Source organism: Falco punctatus (assembly GCF_963210335.1).
Source record: "Falco punctatus genome assembly, chromosome: 7".
Taxonomy (NCBI): Eukaryota; Metazoa; Chordata; class Aves; order Falconiformes; family Falconidae; genus Falco; species Falco punctatus.
Window position 1 is genome coordinate 7,950,316 of NC_137587.1, and position 22,343 is coordinate 7,972,658.

The 22,343-nt window shown below is 41.6% G+C and overlaps 1 protein-coding gene across 1 annotated transcript in view; it reads left to right on the forward strand.

The window, feature by feature from the left end:
* Window positions 1-278: 278 nt before the first annotated feature.
* SPTLC2 (serine palmitoyltransferase long chain base subunit 2) overlaps window positions 279-22,343 on the forward strand; it is a 73,437-nt gene continuing 51,372 nt past the window's right edge. The window contains exons 1-4 of the mRNA XM_080395279.1: window positions 279-473; window positions 12,561-12,755; window positions 20,914-21,068; window positions 22,117-22,265. Of these exons, the coding sequence (XP_080251405.1) occupies window positions 348-473; window positions 12,561-12,755; window positions 20,914-21,068; window positions 22,117-22,265 (625 nt within the window). The 5' untranslated portion in view covers window positions 279-347. The remainder of the gene's footprint in view (window positions 474-12,560; window positions 12,756-20,913; window positions 21,069-22,116; window positions 22,266-22,343) is intronic.

Sequence of the window (22,343 nt, forward strand, 5' to 3'; positions counted from 1 at the left end):
TCCTCGTTCCCGGTTCCATCTCTTTCAAGCGATTGGATAACTTTTACCGTCTGTCTCCACCTCCCTTCGAATTTTACACTTTGCGATTGGGTAAGCCACTTCCTCCATCTCGCTCCCCGCCCATCTGATTGGCATGCGGGACTCTCATTGGGCCTCTGTCTCTCAGCCCCGCCCCCTCTTCCCGGCCTGCGCTGCCATCCTCTCATGCGCGCTGATGCATCACTGCTGAGCCCATCCCTGAACGTGACGTCTCCGCCGGCGATTGGGGGAGGCGGCGGCTCGCGCTTCCGGTGCGGTGCGGCCGGGCGGGGGCGGCGGAGCGGGTGCAGCGCAGCGGAGCCGGCGGGATGGAGCGGCCCGAGCGGGCTGCGGCGGCGCTGGGAGCTCAGCCCCGCGCCAACGGCTGCAGCGGTGCGGCCCACGGTGGCCTCCGCAACGGCTACGTGCGCGGCCTGCCCGCGCCCGACACCCAGGTGTGAACGGCGGGCGCCCTCCGCCGCGCGAGCGGGGCCGGCAACGGCGGTGGGGGGGAGGGGCAGTAGTTGCCTGTCTCGGGGGCTCCGGTGGCGGGCCAGGGCGTGTGGGGCCGGCCGACCCCGGTGCTCTCTTCCAGGCGGGCGCCGCCTCGGTGCTTCCGCCCCGCTGCCTCGTCCCTCCGTGCGAGCCCCGGCTGGGCTGCGGAGCCGGGGCAGTCTGCAGCCGCCCCTCAGCCACCCGGCTGGGCGGTGGGGGGCTGCGGCCGACGTTCGTGGGTCGGCGCGGGTCGGGTTTGGGTGCCGCCCCCAGTCCCGGCCCTCAGCCGCGCGGGCAGGGCAGCGCCCGGGTGGCGGGCCTGGCCCGGGGGGGGGCTGTTAGTGCCCGGGGAGGGGTGCCTGGCCCGGGGGGGGTGGGGTGTCAGCGCCCGGGTGGCGGGCCTGGCCCGTGGTCGCTTGCCGGGCTGGTAACTCCGTGTGAGCCGGCTGGCCCTTGAGTCATTGCTGTAGCTTTTCTGCGAGGCTTTTACTAGCAGCACAGCTTTTAAACTTAAACCTCGATATAATACGATAGGTCTGTACGTTAGAAGAAGAGACTCTGGCAGTTTCTCACCGTTGTTTTGTTGTTACAGGCGACGGGGCTATGGGTACAGGTAGCCTTGAGTAGGGAGTTCCCTCTACAGAAGAGTTAAAGGTTGATGCAGCGCTTCCCATCTGGCTGCATTAACACCCTGTGATACCAGTGTGTATTTGTGCTTTCAGACTTCCAGTTGTTTCTCTGCAAAACACTAAACTTTTCTGTTACGGTGTAAGGTTCTTAATGGTTCTCATGAAGGCAGGCCCAGTGGTATGGAGTAGGTTGCGTTTCCTTGGACAGCCAAAGCTGCTTGAGAAGAGTCTTCTTCCTCCAACGTCACTCCTGTTGCTCCTTGTTTTCACTCCTGTGCTGCCCATTCTGGGTTTTTTTCAGCATAGGCATGTGCAGTCACTGCGTGAACCAGAATGAGAACTGATGCAGGGTAAAACTAAACTTCCTCTTTCTCACCCCCACTCCCAAGTTAACTTTGACCCAGGGTACTTACTGTATTTCTTTCACTGGACGGACACTTACAGTCTTCCTGTGGCACTGGGGAGGTGATAACACAGTTTTGGGAGTGAACAAGTGGAGGAAGACAGCATAATACCTTCGTTTGGCAGCAGTGACAGCTTGTACTGGTTTGGGGACCTATGGCACTGGTAGTTGTGCCTTGCAAACACCAAGCACTGCTGACTATAAAACCATAGGTGTAAATCTTTGCATTAAGACTGAACATGCGTGTTCTATGAGTGTTTCCCCCTCCCCGTGCTTTTTAAAGAAGGTGATCTGAATACAGTTACTTTCTTCTGCTTCAGAAGAACAGGAAAGTGTGGTAAAGAAGCTTTTTCCTCAAGGATTTTGTTCAGCTGTGTATATGGAAAACATGGGAGATGCAGCCCATCAACATCAGGCTCAGGCAGCTTAAAAACCTTGCTGGTTTATGAGATGTTCTATTCAGTTAGTACCTTGCGTGTGATACTGTGCTCAAATGTGTCTTGGAAGCCTGAGGCATTTGAGGTAACTATTTCTAAAGGGTGAGGAAGACTTATTGGGGAAGTGGTCATGTGAAATCTTAGCAAAAAGCCCAAATGTGGCATTGTCAGAGGATGTGAGAAAAGTATAAGAAAGTTTTATATTGTTCTGGCAGCTGCTTGCTGGTCAAGCAGAGATTTATAATTAGGAGTCTTGCATTCTTTTCAGGATAATTTCATGTGGGCCAGATTGCTGACTTTCAAAATGAGAGTCTCAACGTTGGAGCCTGACTGGAAGAAGTGAGTGTTTAGGAATACTGGCCTTGTAGAGCTTCCTCATCATCAGTGATCGGAGCTTAGAGCTGCCAAAGATATACTTGCTCATGTGTCACGGGTTTGGCTATTTGATTGGCCTTTTGGCTTTTTGAATTTTGGTTGTTGGGCCTTTAAACAGAAGAAGGGAAACACGTTAATGCTTACCACGTGTTGAGTGTCTATCTGTACTATGTATATACCCATACAGTGCTTGAGAGTGCAGGTGGAGAGGTCTGTGGAATGCAGAGTAAACAAGTACCAAAAAGGAGGCAGCTTACATGTAAGAGTGCAATTCCTACTTAATAGGAAAAAACCCCAGAAAAGTAAGGATGAGTGGAAAAAAAGATGCTATTGCAAGAAGGCCTATGATGGGGTCCTTGAAAGAAGAGGTGAGAAGACATCTAGGTAAAATGAATACATCAATGGGAAGTGAAGGGGGAAGGAAAGCCATTGGTATAAAGAAGTGTTGTGATCACTGGCAACTTATCTGGAAAAGCCTGGAGCTTTTGAGAGGAGGGCTTAGAGATAGGGTAGTACATCACTGTGCCCTCCTGCAGGGCTTGATAATGCAGGAAAGCCTAACTCGTTTTTAACAATGTGAAAAAAGGAGTCTGCCCCTACCTAGAACATCTGCTGTGGCAACCTGAGTAAGTTTTGGGGTTTTTTTGTTTTGTTTGTTTTGAGGAGCAAGTGGGCTGGGTTACCCCTCAAAGGTAAAAAAAGATTTGTATTAAAGGGTATTATCCTTATGGCACAGAATTCAGGCTTTCCTTACAACTCCCTCCACAGAAAGAGACTGGTATTTGATATAGCACAGGCTCTTTACTGTTATTCCAGCATGAGCAGAAGAGGGTGAAATTGTTCACCTTAATTTTTAAATAGCTTGTATTAATTTGTCTCTTGCTGGGATCTGAACTGCTAATCTTTCCCCTTGATGAGAAGAGAGAGGAACTTGGCTGCCTATTAAGACTGTGCAGTAACTGACTTTGGCTGCCTTGGAAATCAATGGAATATTATCAGTGGCTAGGAAAGTAATAATTTAAAGTTAGGGTTTCAGCATATTAAAAAAAAAAAAAGGCATTCTGTGGAAATACTAAGGTAAACAACAGCTCTTTCTGTTGCTTTCCTGGGAAATCCTGTGTTAAAATTACTTTGATTCCTAATCTGTTTAGAGATTAAAATTCAGTGAATGCAACAATCTCGCTATAAGCACCTTAAGAAAAAGGTGGAAGAACCATCTAGCAATTAAAAACTGTGGGATATTGCAGAAGAATAAGTAACATTTCTGACTTTAAGCTAAGGGAGTGCGTGGTTAGAAAGTATAGTGATCTATGGATGGATTCAAAACTGATTTAATGCTTCAGTGTAATACTGCGCTATGTAAGATGAAAGCCTGACATCTCAAAGGGTATTGTTATGATGTGAGGAAATGAACGCAGCCAGCAGAAAGAAAGCAAATCTCAATAAAAGAACAGAGAAGTTACCTTATCAAGTTGTGCACGATTCTGCTTTTTATGTCATTCTGGTCTGCTGGAGAGAGTCTAAAGTGAGTTCATAGAAAAAACAGTACTGAGGATCTGTCAGGACACTTGTGGGAATAATAAAGAGTGCAGGGAAAATTGCTTTTTCTTTCTGCAGTGCAGTTTTAAACTGGAATGTATTTCGCCATTGGAGTGTTTTGCTTTGAAGCAAATGGGTAATAGTTTTCTAATACTGCATCTGAAAACTTTTTACTTCCTTAGAACAGGGAGATTGGGACATATTTAATGTGACAAGATGCCCTTTTTTTCCATGATAACTTATTGGAATCTAGCTATTATTGTAAACAGATTTTTAGTAATGTATTTTTTTGGACTCCTTAATTGATCTTCTCACCTTAGAATGGTTTGTTGTGCTTCTAGAAGGTGAAGATGAAATAATCTCAAACAACAAAAAAATATTGGAAAGTAGGTTTTAGTTACCAGTTTCTCAATTTCTGTTGTGTGCAGTATCTCTGAGTCAGTCAGACAGGAACTGGAATGATATAAGCAAATTTTAATTTCCCTGATGTTTCTAGAAGGTCTTCAAATGACGTACTATGGTAATCTGCAGATAGCTTATTGTTTACATGCTTTTGTAAACAAGGTTTCATCCTATTTCCTCAGGAAGACAAGGAATAGTTTGGTTGAAGAAAGTGGGAGGACTACAGGATTTGCAGTCCCTTAAAATGTCACAAGTCCTGAATGCTTGCAGCTATTAAAATGGACAGCATAGATATTTTTTCCTGAAAGCTTTTGTGTGTACGTGCTAAAAACTGCTTGTGTGGTCCTGTGATTTGTGTTTGGTTTTCTGAGAGAGCGCAGTCATACTGCTTGTAGGCTCATCTCATGAGCTGCTTCAGGATGCAGGGGTTCATCTTGACTTTATAGATGCTTTTGTTGGAATTCAGGTTAGTGTAACTTCTTTGAGAGAGCACGCTTACAAAGATGAGTGCAACAAATACTGAAAGTTTCTGTTGTTACAGGGAGTTGGTGGTAGCAGTGATGTGAATAAGCCCTTGTTTCAGATGAAGGTTAGGATAAGACAAAGATGTTAAGTAGCTGCCCTATCTACTGGTATAAAAAGGAATTTGAATACAGAATTATGAGGTGGTTTTTTTTTTCCACATCTGCCTGCTAATTTAAAATGCAAATATTTCTGATAAAAAATTGACCCTGAAGAACTAATTCTTGTGAACTTATTCAGCAAGAAGTGATTGTTGACCCTTACTCAGCGTTTGTGAGACTGCATCTTGAGCACTGTGTCCTTTTGGGCTCCCCAGAAAGATGCTGACATAGCCATGGGGATCTGTGAATCCAGTGGAGGGCACCCAAGGAGCAGAAGAGGCTGGAGCACACGAGGTATAAGGAGAGACGGAGAGCTGGGTTTGCTCAGCCTTAGGAGGAGAAGTCTCAACTAGCTGACTGGAGGATGTAGAGAAATGGAACCAGATTGTTGGACGTGTGTGGCAGTAGCCTGAGAGGCAACGGATATAATTTGGAAGAATGGGAAATCTTGATTACATACAAGGAAAATAATTTTTTCTGTGAGGGTGGTAAAAATACTGGAGGAAGTTGCCCAGAGAGTTTGTGGAACCTCTATCCTTGGAGGAGTTCAAGATTAGATTGGACATGGCCCTCAGCGACCTGCTTTGAGGTGGGGCGTTGGACACAATGACCACTGAGGGTCCCTTCCAACCTTGGTTATTCCATGATTACAGAAAAAAAAAGTCAGAAATTGTGGGAGAGTTTGCTCAGGATTAGACATTAGCGTTCAGTCCTTGAACCCCTGTAAAAATACGCGCCTTAGGCCTTCTAGCGTGTACTCTGAGGCTTGTATCGGGCCTGGGGAAAGAAATTATTACTTTTGCCTCTTGCTTGGCTTTTTGATTGACTGCATTTATTGTGTCAGTAACATAAAACTAAATTGAGTAGAAAACTGGCTGACCTAGAAAAGACTGCAGTCTCCTTCAGGTGTTTTCATTGACAAAACTCTTTATTTCTGAAAAAGCATATCTGTGCATGAGGGTACTTTTCTAATACTAAATTCAATTATAAAAGACTGTAAGCCTTTGTGGAAGGAGTAGCTACACCACATTTGATCTGGCTAAATGAATATTTGAGACCGCCATATTAAATTAGTAGATGTAGAACCAATGTTGTACTCGTTGAGAATTTGTATATTTGTACCGGTTTGAAAACAAGTGCAAAACCAGATACCCATGGTAGTGGTTGGTGTGACTGGCTTCTCTTAGATTTGAGTATGTGGTACTGAGAAGTCAGTTTGGATAAAGTGTTAAAATCTTTCAATTGTATTTGGACTGCCATTTTAAACTTAGCTGGTGATAAGCCTTAAAGGCTATAATTTAAAAGTTCATTTTATTTTATTGTAACTACTTGAGTGATATGTCATGTTGTATTTTTCTGTCTTAACTGTAAAGCAGCATTGTTTTTTTCCTAAATGTCATGCTTTCAATTTGTTGGAAGAAAAGCTTTATCTTAATTATTTATTGACTTCAGTTTCTCTAGGAGGAATATAAAACATGGGCCTAGCTTCAACAAGGTTTCCAGGTGTTTTTTTTTGCCTTCATTAAGAAATCACTCCTAGAAAAAGAACTATTTATAATTGAAGGGTATAGTCTTGAAGAATACTTAGAGTTGAGAAGGCAGGAGGTAAAAAGTTTAGGAAGTAAAAGGTTTTAAATGTCTGTAAAAATAAGTAAGAGCAATTCTAAAGTATGTTGGGAACTCTTTCAGAGGTATCTTAAAGCCTAGAGATTGACTTGTTGGTAAACCACTGCAGACTTGTGCTGTCTTTGGAAATCTTTATTGTAAAACACATTTAGTAATCAAGCGTGCAGGTAAGGAATTTTCTGTCACAACACTGTACTAGATAAAGGAACATATTAGTTTTAGAGGTAGTTTAAGGTAAAGTGTCAGGAAAAGTATATTCTCAGTAGGATTTAAATTGTTAGACGTATGTAGTAAGCAAAAATACCCCAAACTTAATTGCATCATTCACTTGTTTAGGCTGGTTTTTTTCCTTTTAGCAACACTTAAACATTATGAAGATTTATACTGTAGGTGTGGCAAGTGCATCTTAACAAAGGAATGCCACATTTCTTGGCATTTGGAAATAAAAATATTTGATAATGCCTGCCAACAAGAAGAGTAATTTGGAATACGCTCGAGTGTTAAAGTTTGTCTTGTAAAACAAATTTCCCTCCTGTGTGGTTTTTTTTTTAAAGCTTAAAATGCAATTCAAGTAGTTTCATTTTAATTTTGATAGTAAGTATTTTGTCTTTTTACCCATGCAATAGTCTGAGATTTGAAGTCTAAGAACAAAGCAGCACAAGGAAAAGGGCAAACAGTAAAATTACCACAGAATACCATAAGAGCTTAGAGCAGCTGCCTGTGTGGAGTTCTCAGTGCTGTAGTTCCTGTAGTGTTGACTCCCCATATCCTTTATTATAAATATGACTGCTTTTGAGAGTGGAGGCACATCCTAGAGTGGATGGGCATCGCGTATCTTGCCATTTTATTCTCTATAGTTGGCAGGAATCTTTGACAAAAAAGTAGCTAACTCGTGGAAGCAGCCTTCCACGTTAAGTTTCTGAAAAATAATAATAATAAAAAAAAGCTGCAAAGCTGCTAGTAAAATTTCTGCAGTGTGTGTGGTATGTGGCAATGAGAAGCTACTAAACTTTAATAAGACTTAGTGAAGTTGTGCTCCAGCTTAAATAATCCTTTTAAGCTGTTTGCATGAAGTCTGCCAGGTTCATCTGACTTTGTTCTTCCTGGCAGCATAAAATGAAGAAGCCTCTTAATACAGAGTATTAGGGGGTTTCTGGGGTAGCAGCATCACCAGTTATTGTGTACTTCTTTCTTACTGTGTGCTCTGTGTGTTGCATTTGGAGCATCTTCTGTCCCTAAAGTATATGCCTGCCATGCAAGATATGTATTCAGATCCCTCTGATAAATCGTGTGTGTTGTTTAACAGTAGTGTCTGCATATGATTCTGTGCTTAAGTATGGCTTTTGTCTTCTCACAAAACTTTGACTTCTTAATGCTTTTGAAAGTTAAGCATGGTACCCTTCAGTCTGAGAGTGTTTGGCTTCTTGTGTGCTCCTTTGCATCTGCTGATTTCTGTCATGAGATCTTATCCAAGTTGTTTGCTAACACAGGTATAGCAAATATACAGAAACACCTTTTCCTGTTGTTTTTGAGAAATAAGGTTTTGATGAGAAGAAAGTCAGGTTCAGATTAATGCCAGTCTCATACATGACCTGTTTTGAATGCCGGCAGCAAACATGTAATTACCACTGAAATCTGTATCTGCTGGTTTCGTTTTAACCTTCTTTGTAAATCCATGACAGGGTGAGGTATGGTGGTCCTTCTCTCTGTCCAAATTTAAGAAATGGAAAACAGCAAAGGGTACTGGTAAAAGCTGGCTTACTGCGGTTTATGGATTGCAATTTTTTAACGCTCTGATAAAGGAGTTAGATTCACATCTAGTAGGAGAGTCAAGGTTGTAATCAAAGCATGAATTGGATACATTCTAGTGTGAATTTGTGCTCAGTGGGGTGACCTAAATAACTATCTTTGCGCAGATGACACTATTCTGTCCCTAATCATGCTAAGGTAACTGCAGCAGGGGTATTATGTGAGGTGTTTTCCATATATGTCATTAAAGAGTTTGAATAACTCAGGATAGACAGAAATACCTTTTCTGTCTGTGGAGCTGCAGTCTCATTTGGATGGTACCTGACCTTAAAGCACTGCAAGACTGGATGCTGTCTGGAGGCTGTTGTGGTCTTTAAAGCATAACTTTGTGCAGTAGTTGGGTAAGAACATCAGGTTGGGTGTGCTTTGCTGTACAAGTGTACATCCACAATCCCATCTTTTGCCTATACTAGACATGCTATCGTGCTACTTATAATGCTTCTAATTTGCAGGATGAACTAAATCTGAAGTCTGTTTCGTACTGTAACATCTTATGAATTGGAGCTGTTGGCAGGTTGGGGAGATGTTTATAATCAGACCCCTTGATGTGTTCTGCTTAGACCAGTGCAGTCCTTTCTAGCTGTAGCTGTATGCTGCTGCTGCTGCTCAGTAACAGTTACAATGCTGTTTCGTGTGATTTCTTTCCCCAAGAGCTTGGCCCGACACAGGCGTTACCTGTGGCTGACTCGGAATGCCATCTCTTTGCTGCCTTCCATAACCAGCTGGCTGGTGCACTCTGGTTTTCTCCTGCAGTTGAGTTCCTTGATGTGACGGTGCTCTTCTGTGTACATGCAGTCTGGGCAGTACAGGAGAGAGATGTAGGTGAGCACACACCTGCTTTTTTGAACCACATGCTTAGGTGAACTTTGACTTTTCTTTGTGGTCTCCACTTAGATATGCGGTATATTCTAGTTCAAAGGTCACAGCAGACTTTGTTAATGGTAGGACTTGAATTACTAAGGTGTAGCCACCTTCTCTCTTGGTCTCTGGAACTGAACTTGCTGCCCTTTGGCAGCAGGGTTGGAGCTCGCAGCATGTAAGCCTTCATTTGAAGGCTAATGTGCAGATTTATAAGGTGTTCTTGGAAAACTGAATAGGCTTGTATCTAAAATGTCTAACAGAATGCCTCTTCTGTAGGCCACTTCAGTGTGTATTTATAGTCATTGTATGCTTCATGAAAAGTCCATGGAATTGCATTCAGAGTATTTAGTGTTTAATTCAGATAGGATAGTGTAGAAGCTTCTCAGCTTACATGGTAGCTGACATGAGAGTATAAGGGTGTATATGCATATATAACAATGCTTATGCACATTGGTGGAAGAACACTGGGAGGTGAAATTGATTAGAGTATGTGTTGAATCAATACAGGTATTCCCAAAAGAGCCTTTCTCAGTGAAATGTTGGGTTTTGACCATGTGGAATAACTAGTTTAGTTTTAGCATTTGTCACAAGCAGAGACACCTCTAAAGACCTGGAGAAAATTGGTATGCTTTTATTCTGATTAAAATTGTGTGTAGGTTTTGGTTTGTTGTTGGAATTTTTTCAGTTGCTATTTTCTGTTATTAGGTAGTCTTAGATCTATATCCTTAGGATGTAGCCTTTCACCTCCTCCAGATGAACATCCAGTTACTGGAAAAGACGTGAAAAGCTTTGATGTGATATCTATTTATTAGATGCTAGATAGTTTGCGAAGTAGTCACTACCACTTTTCTGTCTGCTTATCCAGAAATGTGCTACTAGTAGACAGCCCCAGGTAGCAGGTAGGTGGTATGCCTGCTCCTCAGTAGCTGCTGTTCACAACCTGGTCTGTCGCCGTGGGGACACAAAATTCAACTTCAGTTCATCAAGCCATGAAATTGGAGTAGTTGGAGCTTTGGTGCATGATCTTTCTGAGATCTGGATGCAATAAAATTCTATGGTTTCATGAACTGGCGTCATAGTGATACAGTTAAGGAATCCCGAGAGTAACAGAGAAGAGAAAGCTTTCATGGTTTTTCCTCCGCAGTGTGGGCTCATCAAGCCTGCTGATTGTCGTGGTGCTGGTGCCCCTCCTTTCTCCCCAACAGCTGGGGGTTCTTGTTTGCTGAGATCTGTCGAATGAGTTTGTGCGTGGAGCAGTGCTGTAAAGACTATTAGGGTCTAATAAATAACCTTCTGCAAACCATTGTGTATTCAACCTGGATCAGTTCAGTGTCGGGAGGGATGCTGTGCTGAAAATCGGATTAGCCTTAGTTGTGCAAGCCAGAGAGCGACACAGGTGGCACAAAGTGGGAGTGAGTGGGGCAGGGGCAGTTGCTTCGGCTGGCACAGTTCCTGAAGAAAACAGTGTATGAACCTGTGGCCTCCACTAAAGCTTTAAATTGCCATAATCTGAGCTGCAATGTGGTAAGCAGGTGTTCCTACACCTGTTCCAAAGCATGGTCATTTTCTAGCTTAAGCCACTACTGTGTACAGTATGTTGTTAAAACTACTTCATTAATAAACCTGGCCTCAGAATGCTCTAGGTTATCTGCATCTGGGTAAGTGCTGCTGCCAGAAGAGAAATTCCTCCTGTATCTTTGCTGGTTTTTCTGCACCGGCACCAATTCTAAAGTCCTCGCAACTAGCGTGACCAGAGGATTTGCTCTACTTAAAACTTTGTTCTGGATGTCTGTGTCAGTAGAAGGGGAGAGGTAGAAATGAGTATTAGGAGGAAGGTGCTGGTGCAGTCTTTGTGCTCAGTAACTGCATAGCTATAGCATAATTGTATACTCAGAGCACACCCTTGTTGTCTGAAAAATTACTTTCAAGATATTAATGCCAGGCTTGAAATGCAGACTTGCTTCAGCACCTGAGACGAGCAGATGTCACTTTCCAAATAATGCAGTGTCTGCTGAGGCCAGCAAGTATGTCTGCCTTTATTGATTCATTAGCTGTTAGAGGCTGGTACAACTCTGGGTCTTTCTTTCCCATATGATACTAGGAGTGCCATAGGTAAATAACTGGGTTTTTTCTGTCTGCTGGCCCCCACCCTTCAGTAATTATTGGCTGTTGTCCTTTTTTGATGTATTTAGGATCAACCTCTTTCCTAGGTGTTGATGTTTCTTTTATTAGAATATTTTTTAAAATACACTTCTTATTATATGTATATATTTAATGCTACAGATAGGGGATTTATGTCTTGGAGAGTGTTCTTTCACATGTAGCTATTCTATAACTTTTAGGAATATAGATAGCAATTTGCATCTAATAGCTGGGTTTCTATGTTTTGATACATTGACTTTTGAGATCTGATCTTTAACTTAGTTCTTTGAACAAGTAATCTAGTTAAAACCATGGTGGTTTTCCCCACAGTGTTACGTTGAGTGAGCCCTTGCCTTGTAGCTGTGAAGTTTTTCTTTAATACTCACAAATACTGTGTTTTGTAGTGGTAGTACTTGAGATGGACATGCACGTGTATTAAACAACCAGTCAGGTTCTTACCTTCAGGAGATGGTATGCAAGTGGCAAGATGACTTTTAGTGTGGATTTTATGCAGAAAGCCTTGCTTTGTTCTGCGTGCTGACATATATGCGATGTTGAAACTGTGTATACAATGACTTTTTTGTCTGTGGTGTCATGTCAGCCTCATGGATGAGTATAGCATTTACGTCAGCATCTTTAGGCTGACAGCTACGGAGAGACTAGCTTATGCTTATTTTTTTAATAGTAATACAGGCTTCCAAAGTTGAGTCTATTTTGATATTTTCCAGGGTTTTTTTCCAATTCTCATAATTCTAAGAATACATTGTTTAGATTAATAAAACTATTCATTTCTGTTTTGTTTTCACTTGTGGCAAGCCTGGGAAGCCTTACTGTACTGTTATTTGTACCTACCCAGTTCTTGGTGAAGGGGGAAGGCAATTTTTTCATTTTGGTTGGCCTTGATATAAGCGATGCTCTCCTATGTAGCTTCACAAGCTAAAAGAACTTTAATGAGATGTTAGATTAAACTGCGCTAAATCGGTAACTGTGACTTTGGTTACATTAACAACTTGGCAACCTCATATATGGAAACGGATGGTATTTATCAGTAATGGCTGGATCTAGCTGGACGTACTTTGAGCTGGGCTGGGGGCGATGCAGTGCTTATAGCTGGTTGGAGGGGCAGGGACTACTCTGAAATGCCTATATCATTTCTTGAATGAGTATCTCACAACTGCTTCTCTTTAAATATTTACTATAGATAAATCATATTGTGCACAATGGAGGATTATACAAAAGGCCTTTCAATGAAGCTTTCGAAGAAACACCAATGCTGGTTGCTGTGCTGACCTACGTAGGCTATGGTGTTCTCACTCTCTTTGGATATCTGCGAGATTTCATGCGGCAGTGGAAGATTGAGAAGTGTCAAAATGCAACAGAAAGAGAAGAACAAAAGGTAACCGCTGGGAAATAATGGTAGGTGGGAAATGATGTGGTCAAGCTAGATCGTGAGCATTTCTTTTGGGAGCAGTGTTGGTCAGTTTTCTGCTGTTTTTCTAGTCTTCTGGATGCCCCAAATATTATGCTAGTACTGCTGTGTCATTAAACTAAATAGCGTTTCAATGCTGCATCAACAGTTTGTCATGTTTTAACCACCGTGCAGCTGCTCGCTCACTGAGGTTATATCAACTCACTGAGAGATGCCCTGCCTGCAGAAACAAGGGTTTGGGAGAGAGGGACTGCATATGCCAGCATCAGCAGCTGAATAAATGCTTATCAGAGGATCTGGTCTGAGTTTGACAGCAGTAGGAGGCTTTCTGATGCTGCTCCTGTGGCTGGGTTTTGATTTGGAAGCATGGTATTAATTCTCTTAGGCCTAAGTGGCTGCAAAGAAAAACTTGTGGATGAGAACCAGAGCACAAGCTGGGTGACTTTAAATTCATCTGGAGTCAAAGCTCTAGCAGGTTAGCTGGTGAGTATTCTGAGGTACTGACTCCTGGCTCACTGGTAGTAATCAAAAGTAATTAATTCCTGATAAAACCTATTCACAAAAGCTTCTGTTACCAGGTGAAAAATCTTGCCTGCTTCAGCAGTTAATCCAGAATTAGAGAATCCTAATTTTGAGTAGATGTAAAATACGTCTAGAGACTTTTATTCCCCACAGGAATTAATTGCTGTTACGAAAGCTACTGTTTAAACTTGCAGTTTGCAGCCTATTTCCTGCTAAGGCTTAGAGTGAGCTCTCTCAGCACGGTATAGAATACCAGTGAGCTTTGCTCCAAAGGTAGAGTGAATTAGCTTATTACTCTTGTTGATCAGGATTCTGTTTTTCTCAACTGCTTTGGGGAGCCAGTCTGGCTTAGAAAATATTAAGGGTGTTTGTTTCCCAGCTTCTGGTTCTGTGTGCAGCCAGAAAAGCAGTAGGCTAGTGGAAGACAGAGTGGGTGGGAAGGACATCTCACTAATGCAAACAAATAATCAAGGGGAAGAAAAAAAAAAGGAAGGCTTTTTTGGAGGCAGTGCTGCAGTAAAGGGCATATCATATTACGGTAGATCAGCTAAGATGCAGTAAACTAACCAATGCCTAGAGTTACTTTACAGTAGCTTCTTTTTGTGAGCATCATGAGGTAGAATTAAGCTGATTCATAATAAGGCGCTTATTTCCAAAATAGAAACATTCTCATAGGACTTAAATGCATAATAGGTATTTCATATTGGTTTAAAAGTACAGGAGTTTAAATTTACACTATTTCCAGAACTGACTTCTGGAATCTGGAAGTAAAAATCTTAGATCCCTTTTAACAGTTACAATATCCAAATAAGGATGGCTGGCTTGAAACTTGACGTGTTCATTAATGTAATTTGTGCTGTGGTGGTTTGTGTCACTTGAGAACGTGACACCCTTGTATTTTTGTGTGTATAAACGAGAAGCTGATACAGAAGAGGAAAATCAAACAGTTGCAGAAATCTACCAAGACCTTAGAATAAAGGTTTAAATATTGGTCTGTACTGATGGTACTTGAGGATTATAAAGGAGTAACTGCAGTGTTGGTGCAGTTACTCTGTACTGTAGTGGTTAATTTCTGTTGCACAGTTTTTGAAATACTTGTTACCATTATGTAAGGTGCAGGACTGCTTACAGTAGCCCTTTTCTGTGGGAGCAGTCATGACTTCACATGAGCGTACAAAAGGAGGACCTCGGGCACTAGGTCTAATTAGGGAATACATTATTGATATTAGGCTCTTGCTAAGGATTGTCACGGGGCACATTGAAGCACAGAGTTTGTTGGCAACTGGTTATCCTAGTTCTGAAAGAAATTTACCCTGAAATGTTTTTATAAATGAACTTTGCATTGCATCTTACCCTGAAAGGCATTTGCTTAACAAGTACACCTCCCAGACAGATGAATTGAAACCCTTTGAGTCTGCGTGTTGGTCATGGCTTGCAGGGAAGAGATGCATGTATTTGGTTTGTTTCGTACGTAAGATGTCTGTGGATGGAGCTAGTAAGAAGTGCCAGTGAATATTGTGTAAGAATGAAAAATAGGAAATCCTGTTAAAAAAAAATTTTGCCGTTGAAGAAATCTCAGCCTGGTGTTCTTCCCCAGATCACATTTCTAGTGCTTTGGTTGGAATAGCTGTTTCCTATATAGGACAAAGAGAAAAGTGATCATGTGAGGTCTAGAACATACGGTACTTACCCTCACACTTTGCTGCTTTAAGCTTTGTTTGCCTGTGAATGAATTGATGAGAGCACATTGTAGTGAGTCTGGTGTGGGAGCTAGGTTGTATTTTGGTGCCGCAGGGGGCTGGTGGGTGCTCAATGACTTGTTTTCAATCAGCTTCTCATGATTTTCAAATATTTGAAAATCTCAAGCTGCTGGCTGACAGCCCACTCATCTTCTGGTAAGTGAGTGCAGATACTAGTGCACAGGAAAAAGTTTGAAACTCATGCTTTTTGGTTTTCTTTCTTTTTTTAATTAATGCATGCAAATTGGAGGAGCCTTGTGGTTGCTCTGGCAGATTTGTGACCTCTGTGTGAACAGTAACATTTTTCTTTAAATTCTAAAGAGCCAACTAAATGATTATGATTTTCTTAAGTATCAAGCAAAAGGGTTAGCTTTAATAGTTCATAATTGCTTAGGTGAAAAGCTCAAAGCAAAGGCAGTGGGAGTAGCTGTGTAGCTGAACAGTGTGTGACGACCTGCTTTATCAGCAAAACAGAATTACACAGTGCGAGGAAGTATTTCATAAAGGGCTGAATGAACTTGTCCTGAAAGTCGTTGAACTGAAGTATGTGGATTTTCTGTTGTGAGTTTCTGAAGGTGATCACAGTCAAAAGCATAATGTAAAGTTAGATCCAAAATGTAGTCTAAAAAAACCCAAACAAACAAAAGAAATCCCCAAAAGTCACCTTCAGTTTTTGTGTGATTTAGAGGGCAATATATTTTAGTAGAGCAAATCCTTCCTTGACTTGTCACTTAATATTGTAATCTTAGTCTGTGCATCAGAACTAGAAACAGCAAGTGACTAATTTAAAGGCTTTCCAATAGGTCTATATTGGGACAGAGTCTGACAGTGAGTAAATTCCTTGGAATTTTAGAGCCTTGCATTAAAATTAATGAGTCCAGGAAAGCCTAATATTGACTCACTGTTTGAACACAAAAGGGTGAAGAGGGACAGACTTTGCTACTACTGATTTCCAGGAAATAGTCTGATGGCTTTTGGCTTTGTTTAAAAATATATCTAGCTGGGCTCTTCCTGGAAACGAGTGTTTTGTATGTAGCACATCCTCTCTGAAGCGTTATCAGCCTTATTTAGGCATGGGTAAGTGGCAAAATTAACATGACCGTTCATAGTTACGCTAGAATCTATTTATGCATACCCAATTTAATGTAATGTCGTATAATGTAGTTAAATCTGCAGAATGCTTGTAGGATTGTATAGGCAGGATGAAAATCACTTTTACGCTTATTCTAGTCTGATTTGCCTGTTGATCACCTTGTATGCTTTGTATAGGGCAGCAACTGGGCAAATGGGGCCAGTAGCTCTCGAATATACCTCTTCATGCTCAGTAGCTGGCTCAGTTAAAACATGTTTCTAGCACCTGGGGTTTTCAAACACTTGTTCACAGGAATCCCATCTGTAGGAGTGTTTCAGTGGCAGTAAACTGGAGCCCTTTGCTCAGTGTTGTCCTAGCACCTGTATAGCTCGTCAGAGGCCTCCTGATGGTATAAAGGTTACCTGCAGCCATTGCTCCATTTTTTTCTTGACTCCTGTAGTGGCGAGATGGAACTAGTCTTTTTGCTTCCTTTTAGAAGCCTGAAATTTGTTGCAATTGTCTACTTGATTTCCATTCAGAGTCAGTTTTGTATTAGCAGGGAACACATTATGTGAATTGCAGATAAGCCCAGCTGGTGCTCATGGCACCATTTGTTAGCTTAGGTGCAATGCTGTGAAAACTTGGCTCTAAAAGCAGCATAACTACACTTGCATGTCACCGTGCCCCAAGCTAATGGTTACAAAGGTCTCATTATGACCTTCACTTGTAGTATTAATTTACAGTACGATGAAAACTTGGATTCCCACATCGCTTATGCTGAGGTGCTGCACCCCAAGGGAGAATTTTATTCTTCACTTATTTCACCCTTTCTTGAAATCACTATGCCTTTCAGGCTTCTGGGAGACCACTAGGGTTTCTTCATCAGGCATCACCTTACTAACAGGATATATGTTCTAGGCTGAAATCAACAGGGATGGAGCTGTTCAGGATTTCTTAGCTTAGTTCATAGGAATTTGAATGAAAGAACACGCTGCTTTTGCTCCCTTGTTTGGAAACAGCGTAACCTTCACTTTTGTGAAGTTGTTTGGCTGTCCTTACTCTGAAGATTGCTCAAAGATACCACTCACTCCTAGGCTATTTTTTCCTCCAAATGAAGCTGTTCTGTCTCAGGCTGATACTCTTATGCTCTGTTATGGCTAGAAAGAGTGTCTGATCTGATCTGATAGGATGAGAACTTGATGGAAAAATAACAATAAGCTCTGAAGTCCGTTTAAAGGTGACAGTGATTTTTTCCAGTGGTAGGACACTGTTGCAGCAGAGCACTGCGGCTGCACGTGCTAAAAATTTGATTTAGTATGGATTGATAGATTTCATCCCCCCCTTCCTCCCCAAATGTTTTTTTTCTTGATTCAAGGATTGAAAGAGTTTAATTTCCATGAGGAATTCAAGTGGTCTTTTTGGTGTACTGTCCTCTCTACTCTCTATCTGAAATGCCACACTGTAGAAAGGTGGAGCAGAACAAACATAAAAACCAACCCCTAAAGTAGCAGGCAGACCATATGGTCCTGCATGCCAGCTCCAAAAGAGGGCCTTCAAGCTGCTAAGGTCTGTACTAGTTTCTAAAGGCACGATATCGCTACCATTTCTGGTTTTGGTGTTCTGAGATGCCTGGGTCATGAGGACCTCTTGGTAGGGTTAGGATTACTGAGGAAATACAGTCCAATTTTGATGTTTGCCAAAATAACACTCCCTGCCTGTCCTATTCCCAGGGACTTTCTCATAAGAGCTAGCTGAAGGTGGCTTATTGGGGGGCAGGACAGACCACAAAGGGGCTGGCATTAAGCTGATGCCTCACTTAGAGCCCTTTGCTGTAATCGTACAGCTTGGTACCCCCAAAAAACTAAGGCTAGTGTTCCGTATTAGACCTTAATTCCTTCAGCCATCGTTTGTTCCTTGAATTCTTGTTGACTTTTAAGACTCCTTTTTTCCATATAATAATCCATTAGGTTCAGAGAACGTCTTTATTTCACAGTTAAATCACTCTAAACTTAGTGATCCTGTTGGCTTGTAAGACCATACTTGCATTGTATACTTTGGGGGTGTCAGCCTGTTGTGGGTGGTTGTCTTTATCTCACCAGTTGAGCTTGTTACTCTTCCTGCTTTGCCAGCTTGGGTTTCGAAAGAAAACATGGTCTATCTGATCAGTAACCTGAGGTAAGAGTGGACTGTATCAGCCCAGGCGTACCTGCTTCAGTTGGTGTGATGATTCACTTCCAGCCTCTGGTCCGAGCCAAGAACGTTGGCTAAAATCTCAGTTGTTTCCTGGGTCACATAGTATGCTTGAATAACTGTTGGGAAGCTGAATTCTCATGCAAAGGTGGTTAAGAGGAGTTGAAAATGCTTGAAAAGATCTCAGTAGATTATAATTAGACATAAGTCCAAGTCCCACAGGTATTGATCTTCTAATGTGCCGCAGTTTCTTGTTGATTTGCTCTTTCCCCACACCTCTACAAACAATGTAACAGAGGGTTTCAGTAACTTGTAGATAATTATTTCGGATTAGTGTCATGAATTGAGATCTTAGTATATTGCTACAAGTATTCTCATGCATATCACCACTTTGTAATAGACTGCAGTAGCTATGTAACTTCAGGTATGACTGGAGTTCCTGAATGCATTTGTCAATACCAAGATGTTTTTCTCCTTTGTGAAAGTGACCAGTTTGTTAGTGATTCAGCCTTGAAAACCAACATTCTGCCTAGAACAATGTGAGACGCTGAAGTCAAGGAAGGCTAGAGCTGTGCAGCTACTTTAGAAAACTAATGATTTTCTAGGGGATTACAGCTTTGTATTAGCTGACCTACAACCTCTCTTGACAAAGTGCTTTTCTAAAAGACCTGACATGTGAAATAATGCAAAACTATACTTAAGGAGAGGAAGGTGGAAGAAATAATTGCCCTTCCATGCATCTTAGCTTACAGAAATGTGGTTTCTGCAGCCTTTGCTGAGAAAGGACACACTTGTGATTCCCTGGCTATTCATTGTGTATTTCCCAGTGATCACTGGCTAAATTTGATTGTTTTTCCATAGTTGAAATGATGAAAAATCGTGTCTTTGTGCCTTTTTGGCATGTCGTTATGCTTAGGTGCAACTACATCTGCTTAGAAATCGGCACTTTCAGACTGTCTTTCCTGTGCAGGTGCTGGTAGGGGGATGCAAAGGGGTGGACCTAGATGGTTCTTTTACTCCAAACTGAAAGGACAAAGTTGTTAAATCATTAAAATAGGAAGGTCTTGCTGCAGTTGGGCATTGTTACGTAAAAGCTGGTCAGTGCCCATTTGTTTGGGTTGTTAAGCTGACATAAATGCTCCTGGTTTTGTTTCAGTGGTACAAATGTCAGGCACCATAATATTTGTTTGGACAGATATTCTGTGTTGCTTATCCTGTCACCAAAAATAAAATGCCCCTCACCAAGTTTACATTTATTTCTCTTAAGAAAAACAGGAAGAAGTGCTATGCTGGCTCATACCTTTATCTTAAATTCTACTTTTTCCTTTTGTAGATTATTAAAAAGGCTTCCCCCCCCCCCCCCCCCCCCCAGCAGTAGCAAATGAATTATGCATTCTTATCACTACTGAATGTCAAACTTCCTTTTTATTTGAATAGTAATAAGGAAATCCCATGACTTTGGAGCATTTTAAATAGGCCAGAAAAAATGTTCTTGGGTGCTCAGATGTCCTTGCTATCACAGTTAGTTTGGCATTCTTGTGTGTTATCCATTCAAGACAGTCACTTTTCCTGAAAAACGTTGGAAGGGAAGCTAGAATTCAGGAAAAGCTCATGCAAAGAAATCCTGTGGGACTTAAGTGCCGATAAGCTGTGCAGAAGAGAGATGCCATAATGTATCTTATTAGCTTGGATGCAGAACAAAAAATTGTAGGAAGTTCTAACAGTAATCTCTATAATAATGCTAGTGCTGCTGTATCCAATTTGTTTCTTATGTACAGAATAAAATACAGCAGAATACTTCAGTTTTCAAATTCTTTGTGCATGCAGCAAAGCAATGCATACTGTTTGGTACCAAAAAGCAATTGCATATTCCTTTGCTTTGTTTAACTCTGAAGGCTGAATTCAAATCTCTTGCAGAGATGTGCCCATGCATTTCACCATGTGGGTTTATTGTGTGTTTTGAGAGAGGTGCTCTCCTCAACTACCCAGCAAGAGCTGGAAAGAGAGCCAAGGTATTTCAAGTCCCATTTGAGTTCAGAGGACCAAACCTTGATGTGTCATTAGGAGCTCCCAATTCAGTTTCTGTGATGCTATACATTAGAATTCTTTGAGGATTTCTAACTTGAAGTGTGACCTAATGCCATGATTGGTTTTTCTGGTTGTGATTGATGGCTTTGAGATTCTATGAGCTACTTAAATTATATACAAATAAGGACCTACTGTTGAGGAAGTCTTGGGCATGTATGTTTGCAGGTTGAAGAAGTTTGGAAATCGCGTCTAGCTGGATGAATTTGGCACTAGTAGATTAATCTCTTCAGCTTTGCTGCAGCCCCACCTTCAAATAATTTTGCACTGGCGTGGATTTCCAGAATTAAAACCAATTTGGGTGAATTTGATTTCAGGGCTTGTGATGAGCTATTTAACTTTTTCTGCCCGCCCCCCCCCCAGATGTTTTTTTTCCACCACCACCCCCCCTTGGATTTTTCTGGATTTTATTTATTTATAAATTACATCCAAATGACAGAAACAACTTACTCCTCTTATTTCTAGTTTGCTGTAATATATATTTTCCTTTGTTACTTTGAGTGCTTTTGCATTTCAGGACTTTGTCCCATTGTACCAGGACTTTGAAAACTTCTACAACAGAAACCTCTACATGCGGATTCGGGACAGCTGGAACCGTCCAATCTGCAGTGTGCCAGGGGCCAAAGTGGACATGATGGAGAGAGTTTCTCATGACTATAACTGGACATTCACGTGAGTCACAAATGAAGAAAAAGTTTCCAACGACTGTCTTGAAGAGGGTCTATAAGAGCAAGTTGGAAGCTGTGAGGTTAAACAACCAGTGATTCGTGTTTGTTTTGGGCTTTCCAGTGGTTCAATCAATTTAGTCAAAGTATTTTGCTCTTTTGAAACACATCTGGCCACTGAGGTGATTTGTGTATAATTTTTTGGCTGTTTGCTAAGGTTCCCACCTGTGTTAAGATTTCATGGGTGTATGCCTGTAATAAAATCAATACTTTTGTGTGTGATGAGCAGAACCTGGAGTAGATAATTTGTATTGCACTGCTACTTGTGACTTTGTGTTGATTTAGAATCAGTCCTGACACTTGAAGTAAATTCAGTTTCAGGTAGCAGCATTTAACATGATTGTTTTGAGTCAGAACAGAAGTAGTCGGTAGAAACAAAATCAGAAATGCAAGGACAATGATTTTTACAAATTGCAAACATGCATCACAAGTTTGATGTGAAGAGATTTGCAGCACAGTACTTGGTGAAACTAGTCATGTCTCTCCTTGGCTTTCAAGGACAGAATAATTAAAACTCTTTTTTTCTGCTAAACTTCTTCCTTAATCTTGTCATGTATTGTTAACATAGCAGTGCCAGATGTGTTTCCTTTCTGTGGTTAGAGGATATCCTGCTTGAGGGGGGGGCTGCCAAGTTAATTGATCTGGAGATCTTATTTTGTAATTGAGAAGAAAGTTGTACATTTCTGGGATGGAGGGCAGACACGTCAGAAGAACAAACGGTTTGAGAAACCGCAAGCAATTTTAGATACAATAGCAAAGATCACCTTTTAATCTAAACCCTTCTGGGAGCTAGTTTGAGTCTGTAAAGCAGGGAAAGCATCTCTTTGTTTTGGTTTGGTGAGGGGCAGTACTGAAATACTTAATGGTTGATTCTGTTGATTTTTTTTTTTTTTAACATTTCGGTGTATATTCTAAGAAACTGAAATAAGAATCTTCTGGTGTATTTAATTTCTTTAATTGTGGGTGTCCTAATTTGTGGTGTTTTTAAAACACAGGTACACGGGGAGAGTGATAAAGGGCATTATTAATATGGGTTCCTACAACTACCTTGGATTTGCACAGAAGGCTGGGACTTGCCAAGAAGCAGCATCTAAAGTTCTGTCCCAGTATGGAGCTGGAGTGTGCAGCACTAGGCAGGAGATGGGTAAGTTGGAGCAAGATAGGATGTTCCCCTGATAGATGTTTCAAAGTCTGTAGTCCGATCACAGGTCTTTGAAACTTT